Consider the following 8,518-nt stretch of genomic DNA (forward strand, 5'->3'; position numbering starts at 1 on the left):
TTTTTTGTAGAGACAGGGTTTTGCCATGTTGCCCAGGCTGGTCTCGAGCTCCTGAGCTCAAGCAGTGTGCCCATCTCAGCCTGGTGTGGCAGGCCAGGTCTCACTAATGCAGGCCTCAATAACAACTGTTTCAGTGCTAACCAAGTGGTTAAGTTCGATATTAAAAGCCGGTGCCCCATACAAAGGCTGGGATGTAACAAAAGCCCACCAAGAGTTGTGCCCAGGCCTTTCCTGAACCTTAAAGCATGGTTAAACAAGTTCATTGGGAGTCTGAAGGAACTCCCCAAACCTCCCTGATTTAGCGGGAGACAAGATCAGGGTAATCACCCCAGCATCTGCACCCATTTAGATTAAGTAAATTTACTGACACTCCAAAGGTCTTCAAGACTCAGACCTTAGTTACAGATGAAAAGAAGTTAATCATTTATGTCTTTTGATGAATGCACACTTACATGTAGACATATAGCTTAGAAGGTATATAAGCTCTGGAAAACTTTGTAATTTTGAGTTGGTCTGGTGATAATCTCCAGACCTTCTCCTTAGGAAAAAAATAAAAGTCACTATTCCTGTAACTGGTTACAGGACTGCACCTTCACGTCAGCCTATCTCACAACTCCACGTCTTTCCTTATGTGTTATTTCTCCAGAAATGTGTTGCTCCTCTTTGCTTTCTCCACATTCTGCCTGGAAAATTCCCTGACTGGCAACCTGCAGTAGTTGGCAAAGTAAGAACTTGTCGGGTAGACCCGGGAGGTGAATTGAAGGGGAAGGCAGGGACTCGACTTGAAAGAACCTCACATGCCTTGGGAAGGAGCTTGGAACTTACCTTTAAGGCTGCAAGAAGTCGACGAGTCTTAACCAGGATATGCATGGTCGGCACTTGTCTTTTAGAAAGATTGCTCTGTGGCAGCATGGGAGACAGATTAGAGGAGATGTAGACAGGAGGAGAGAAAATAAACTCCCAAGCCCATGCATCCTCTTGCCCTCTTCCCTTGTTGCTTTAAAAGACAAACATGTAGGTCTTTTCCATTGAGAAAGTTTTATTGATAATTATTATAGGAAAACAGACTGGAGAGAGAACAAAAGTAGGAGCTGGGAGAGCAATTCTCAGGTGAGAGATGATGGTGGCTTGCACACAGGAGTCAGCAGTAGCATTAGTAAGAAGTGATCAAATTCAGCATAAATTCTGAAGGCAGACCTACTAGGATTTCTTGGCAGTTTAGATATGGAGTATGAGGGAAAGGGCAGAGTCAAGGGTAATGCCAAGACTTTTGACCTGATAAACCAGGAAAATGTAGTAGGATTAGCTGAGAAGGAGAGATTGTGGGAGAAGCAGACTGGAGTGGGGGAGGGTAAATTCAGGAGTCCAGTCGTTTTTTTTTCCCCTAATTTTATTTACTTACTTATTTAGAGACAGCGGTCTTGCTATGTTACCCAAGCTGGTCATGAGCTCCTAGCCTCAAACCATCCTCCTGCCTCAGCCTCCCAAAGTAGTGGGATTACAGGTGTGAGCCACTGTGCCCAACTGTCAATCTTTCACATATTCAATCTGAAGTGTCTGTGATTCGAGGGGAGTTGCTGAGTAGGCAATTGGACATATGAGTCCAGAAGAAAAGCTGGAGCTGGGTTGGAGGTACACATTTGGGAGTTTAGCATGTGGATGGCACAGGGGGAAAAAGAGAAACTAGCCATGGAGACTGGAAAGGAATGGCCTCGATGAAGAAGGAAAACCAAGGAAGTTGTGTCTTGGATGACAAGTGACATCTGGAAAAATAAAGGAATGGTGTGGTCAGGAAGCCTGATGAAATTCTGACTATAGATGACTCACTGTTTTGTGTAGAAAGGGGGAAGATAATTTATTCTAAAAATTTGTTCATATCTTCATAAAATACTTCCAGAGGGATGCTCAAAAAACTCATGGTATTGTTTGCCTGTGTGGACAGAGAAGGAAGGCCAAGGAACTGAGGTGAAAGGTAGATATTTCAACTGAATAATCTTGTAAGCCTTTTGAATTTTAATGTGAATATATTTCGCAGTCAAAAGGTTATTTATTGATATAAAAAAATAAAGGTCACTGGAATCCCCAACCACAAACAAAAGCAGCCTTTGCTGACTTCCTGTGGACTACATAGTGTCGACCACTGGCCCCATGGGGCTCTGCAGCTTCCACATGAGTGGCGGGACACACCGTGCGTCAGCCATGCTGAACCAAAGTGTTTAAGCTCTCTGCACTCTCTTGCCCTTCCTTGAGCCTGCATGCTCTTCCCGCTCCCACTCTTCCCACAACCTTGGCAGGGTTCTCCTCCTCCCCTTCAGGACTCTGCCCCCCACCCTCCAGTCTGGGCTAGAGTCTAGTAGAATCTCCATCACTAAGACAAAAAGGTGCATATGACACCCTTCTCTTCCTCCCTTCAGTGTGTGAGCAAATGGAGGAAATTATTTCAGCCACCTTTTTAATGTTCACCTTACAACATAGTTGAGGCAATCCTGACCAGTTTCTCCATCTTCTGTGAAATTTCTCCTTCCTTGTGCAGCCATGCACACGAATTCTATATTTATAGTCACATCTCCAGTCTGTTGTGCATGTCAAGAAAAGGTTTGGGACAGGGCGCGGCAGCTCATATCTGTAATCCCAGCACTTCGGGAGGCCAAGGTGGGCAGATCACCAGGTCAGGAGATCGAAACCATGTTGGCCAATATGGTGAAAACCCATCGCTACTAAAAATATAAAAATTAGCCAGCCATGGTGGCATGCACCTGTAGTTCCAGCTATTTGGGAGGCTAAGGCAGGAGAATCGCTTGAACCCAGGAGGCAGAGATTGTAGTGAGCCAAAATCGCACCACTGCACTACAGCCTGGTGACAGAGCAAGACTCCATCTCAAAAACAAAACAAAACAAGGTTTGGGCAGTTGGAAAAGCCAAAATGAAAGAAGCACGAGAAAAAGTTCTGCTAATTTTGTAAAATAGCGTAAGTGGTCTCCTCCCAGATCCCTTTCTGGCACCCCACCCTACCCCATGGTTGACCACAGACAGAGTCTGGAAAGCCTCCCCAGCCACCCATGTCTCCTCCCACACAGTTCTGTCTTTTATTTCTCTGTTTGTGTCCTTGGGAGGGACTGGCCTGAACCAAATAGGCTGTCAAGCTGTCCTGAGTTGGAGCCAGACAGTGCCCACCATCACATGGCCTTCTCTCTTAGGCCTCACAACGTGTGTTTGAAGAGCAGCAGCATCTGCACCTCCTAGAAGCCTCATCGGAAATGCAGATCTTGGCCGGAGGCAGTGGCTCACACCTGTAATCCCAACACTATGGGAGGCCGTGGTGGGTGGCCCCACTTGAGGTCAGGAGTTCGAGACCAGCCTGACCAACATGGTGAAACCCCATCTCTACTAAAAATACAAAAATTATCTGGGCATCGTGGTGTGCATACCTGCAATCCCAGCTACTTGGAAGGCTGAGTCTGAGGCGTGGCGCACACTTATAATCCCAGCTCCCTGGGAGGCTGAGGCAGGAAAATTGCTTGAACCCAGGAGGTGGAGTTTGCAGTGAGCTGAGATCACGCCACTGCACTACAGCCTGGGCAACAGAGCAAGGCTCCATCTCAAAAAAAAAAAAAAAAAATGCAAATCTCAGGCCTGCCCTGACCTACTAGATCAGAATCCACATTTTATCCAGATCCCCAGGTGATCTCTGTGCATTTTAAATCAGATCACTGCCTTAGAGGCTCAAGAATACTTGGGGCATTGGAGAAAATTCAGTTCAAGTGTTAATCAAACATGTCAGGACTCTTTCTCTTGGGGTCCACTGCCCTGGACCCCCAAATCAGTAGTCTCTTAATACCGTAGTGTTATCCTCAACAAAGAAGTTACCACACTGCATCACTGTCAGTTTACTAGTCAGCCTTCCCTACTAGATGGTGTGTCTTTAAGATCCTGACTGTATATTCTCCCTCTCAGCACATGACTGTTGTATGAATGAACAAGTGTATAAATGAGCAAGTGAGATTTCACAGGAGGTTCCAGGCATCCTTTTATTCAGTGTTTCACTCTGTGTTGACTTTGCAGCAAAGAAAAAGCCACCTTCTGCACCTGCCCGTGTCCTCTGATGCCACCAGGCAATATGTTTGTTTGCGATACAGAATGCCCTTGCCAGCCCACCCCCCAACTAATGGTAAACACTTTCAAAAACATTGTTATTGAAGCATAGTATCCATTCATAAAAATGCACATATTGTAAGTGTATAGCTCACTGAACTTTATAAACTGAGCATGCCAGTGCAATCAGCACCCAGATCAGAAACAGAACATTACCACCACCGCACTAGATGCCTCCCTTAAGTTCCCTTTCAGTCTCTATAAAATCCTGCTTCCTAGGGGTAACTGCTGCCTGACTTCCAATAGCATATTACCTTGACCTGTTTGGCTATTTATCTTTCCTTTGCATAAACAGACACATACAGTATATTCTGTCATGCCTGGCTCCTTGGCTCAACATTCCTTTTGCAAGATTTCTCCATAATGTTGTGTGTATATCTAGGTTGTGCATTCTCACTGCTGTACAGTGTTCTATGTGTGGATATACTATGATTTACTTATCCTTTCAACTCTGGATAGACATGTGGGTGATTTCCAGTTCTGAGTTATTATTATGAATGATGCTGCTCCATAGCAGTACATGTCTTTCGGTGAACAGATTGTAGCCAGGTTTTGACATGCTGCTTTGAAGTTTAGACAGTTGTACCCTGCCAGGAGATTTCCTTTAAGACCCCTGCACCAGTCCAGAAACATTCACTGCATTGCAGCAACCTGGTTCTGCAGTTGTTGACACAAATCCAACACCCTTCTCCCTACCCCAGCTTGAGTAGGAGTTAAAAGTAGATGAAGTAGGGAGGGAAGCTATTTTCAAGTTACAAGAAAAAGTTCTTTACAACTGCTGGCCTTGGTCATACTTGATTTTCCTCTCATTCACTTCCGTTTCTTTTCCAGGTAAGCCTGATTGCAAGCTTTGTTGTACCTGTTTCTTGCTGACTCAGAGATTCCAGCTCAGCTTACATTTTTCCCACTAAGTAGGCAGTGACATTTCATCACAGCAGGTACTTACACCTTTTGTTCTGATTACTTAAAGCACAAGTAGGTTTTGATAAGTGTTTGCAGGGTTTCATTTTCAAAAGTCCTATTTTTGTGTCATATTTGTTGGCTTTGAGCCCAGCTTCTCTTGCTCTGCCAACAGAGCAGGTTATCCCTGTTTGCCCGTGGAAATAACATTTTCATGAGCAAAGGCCAACCCAAAATGCTTTCCTCCTAAATGTTCTTCTCATCTACAAATCCATGTTTGAGGAACTATTATTTTGTCATTTCTTACAAAAGACTTCTTTTATTTGAAATTCAGAGTTGAGTAAACCCGTGGAAGAGACTCACATGATTCACTCACTCTCTGCCCTCTCCAACACATGTGTCTCAGGATTTCTTAAACCCAGCCGAGCACTTCTGCATACCTCTGAGACCTGGCCCCCTCCTCCCTTCCAAGCCGCTTCCCCTTGGCTTCCAAAGCAGCCCCCTTCTCCTTTCTTCCTCACACACACCCTACACCCCACTCAGTTCTATCCAACCAATGCATAGTCCTGGAAGGCCCTCCATACCTACTTCTGTCACTTCTGCTCACTGCCCTCGTTCTCCATAGATATATTCCCGGTGAGTTTTTCTCTCGTTTGGTCATCAATTCTTCTTGACCATGAACGTCACATACCTATGTATGTATGTATGTATGTATGTATGTGTATGTATATATCATATATATGTATGCAGTTAATCCTCATTATTCATGGATTTGGCGTTTACAAGTTTGCCTACTTGCCAAAATTTATTTGTTATCCCAAAATCAATATTACAGAGCTTTTGTGGTCACTCTTGGACACACTCAGAGCTGTGAAAAATTTGAGTCTCCAGAGGCGCACAGTCTCAACTGAGGTCAAACAAAGTGACCCTCTGCCTTCTTGCTTCTGCGCTTATACTGTAAACAAGTGTCCTTTTTGCAGTCTAGTGTCACCTTGTTTATACATTTTTGTGCTTTTCATTGGTGGTTTTGCAGTTTAAAATGTTCCCCAAGTGGATGCTGAAGTGCTGTCTAGGGTTAAGCGCAAGAAGGCGGCGATGTGCTTTAGGGAGAAAGTATGTGTGTTAGATAAGCTGCATCAAGCATGAGTTACAGTGCTGTTGGCTGCGATTTCAATGTTAACGAATCAACTATATATTACAAAAGTGTCTTTAAACAGAAAAACATATACAATGTGATTTTGTATTGATTGACGAAAATGTGAACAGAGGCTCTCAGGAGCCTACTTACTGTATTTTCCCTGGGAGCAAAGGTTCAGTATTCACTAATGCAATGTTTATGGTAACTTTCTAGGATGTAGTTACTGCAAATCATGAGAATCGACTGTATATATTTCTTGTCCTTCTGGTTAGTTTTTATTTGTTTTTTTATACCTCTCTCACTCTGTTCCCAAAGAAGTGGAGGGGGCAGTTTCTTCCAGGTATACCTTACAATTCTGTTGTCTCTGTTGCAGCCCCCAGCTCAGTACAAACAACATAGCAGTCCTCAAAAGATTCAAAAGGAATAAAAGACAGGAATGGAGAAAGGAAGGAACAAAAGTAGGAAAGATGGCAGAACGAAAAGGCACACCATGGAAGCAGAGGGTGCTGCTTATCTAAGCAGGCATGGCTTCCTGGAACTTCTCTTTTTTTTTTTTTTTTTTTTTTTTTTTTTTTGAGACAGAGTCTCGCTCTGTCGCCCAGGCTGGAGTCCAGTGGCCAGATCTCAGCTCACTGCAAGCTCCGCCTCCCGGGTTCACACCATTCTCCTGCCTCAGCCTCCCGAGCAGCTGGGACTACAGGCGCCCGCCACCTCGCCCGGCTAGTTTTTTGTATTTTTTAGTAGAGACGGGGTTTCACCATGTTAGCCAGGATGGTCTCGATCTCCTGACCTCGTGATGCGCCTGTCTCGGCCTCCCAAAGTGCTGGGATTACAGGCTTGAGCCACCGAGCCCGGCTCCCGGAACTTCTCATCTCTCACTTCTTAAATGTTTTCCTCTTTATTTCATAGAATCATTGAACTAGAATAATATAATATCAGAAATCAAGTTATATTTTGTGATAGATTTGACTTTTTCTGCTGCTCTTTGCAAAGTCTAACAGAACAAACGTTCCAGGTTCTTTGATTTTTTTTTTCAACCTTTTCCTCTCCCTCTCCTCATCCTCTACTCCTTGGTCTTCACTTGGAGAGGAACAATTCTAGAACTCCCAGACTCTAGGCCAAAAGGAAGTGGGCACTCATGGCAGGCATAAACACACTTACGGTGAATTATCACACACCTTTTGTGGGTACTAAACAGCAGGGTCCCGCACTTGTCCCTGGACAGTTTGCAAACGTACTGGGAAAATGGGAACTATGAAATGAAACCACGAAAGATCAGTGTGGGAGACTGAATAATTAAAGGGTATCCAGGTGAAGCAGTCACAAACGCTGTAGGAGCTCAATGGAGACATCAGTGGGCATCTTCCTGGAAGCAGTGAGGCTTGCATGGAAATAAAAAACAGGGGGTTCTAATTTTTGTTATTGTTCACCAATATCAGCAAAAAAGGTGGGCACACCCTCAATAAATGTTTGCAAGTTCTTTACATGTGCTAATTAATCATATCTCAAGATGCAAAATACATTGAGGGCAAGGTTTACTCTTAACAATGGTCAATGTAAATCCTTACTTTAAATAAGCATCGTATGATTTGCATGGGGAGCACCTTTTGTCAGATCTTATTTGTCATCATTATTTTGTTTTGTTTGTTAATGCACTCATCTTATCTTGGAGTAGGAGAATTATTAGGTCTGCTAATCTTTCTTGTTGCTCACTGTTATTTTGCTATGGCAGCTCAAGCTAAGACAGAAATTGGTACCAGGATGGGTGCTGCTATAACCAATGTATGAAAATAGCAAAGATGGCCGGGCGCGGTGGCTCAAGCCTGTAATCCCAGCACTTTGGGAGGCCGAGACGGGCGCATCACGAGGTCAGGAGATCGAGACCATCCTGGCTAACACGGCGAAACCCCGTCTCTACTAAAAAAAAAAAATACAAAAAACTAGCCGGGCGAGGTGGCGGGCGCCTGTAGTTCCAGCTACTCCGGAGGCTGAGGCGGGAGAATGGCATAAACCCGGGAGGCGGAGCTTGCAGTGAGCTGAGATCCAGCCACTGCACTCCAGACCGGGCGACAGAGCAAGACTCTGTCTCAAAAAAAAAAAAGAAGAAAATAGCAAAGACATGAAATCAACCTAGGTGCCTATCAATGATGGATTGGAAAAGAAAATGTGGTACATATACACTACACGGCCATAAAAAATCTGTCCTTTGCAGCAACACGAATGCAGCTGGAGGCCATTATCTTAAGTGAATTAACACAGAAACAAAATTAAATACTGCATGTTTTCACTTATAAGTGGGAGGGAGATAAACATGGGGTACACACGGGC

General features: G+C 44.3%; 1 protein-coding gene across 1 annotated transcript in view; it reads right to left on the minus strand.

Moving 5' to 3' along the window:
• LTA4H (leukotriene A4 hydrolase) overlaps positions 1-912 on the minus strand; it is a 42,512-nt gene extending 41,600 nt beyond the window's left edge. Inside the window, exon 1 of the mRNA XM_011934251.1 lies at positions 826-912. Coding sequence (XP_011789641.1) covers positions 826-912 — 87 coding nt within the window. The remainder of the gene's footprint in view (positions 1-825) is intronic.
• Positions 913-8,518: the final 7,606 nt, after the last annotated feature.

The sequence above is a fragment of the Colobus angolensis genome, unplaced genomic scaffold, assembly GCF_000951035.1.
Source record: "Colobus angolensis palliatus isolate OR3802 unplaced genomic scaffold, Cang.pa_1.0 Scaffold10, whole genome shotgun sequence".
NCBI classification, from domain to species: domain Eukaryota; kingdom Metazoa; phylum Chordata; class Mammalia; order Primates; family Cercopithecidae; genus Colobus; species Colobus angolensis.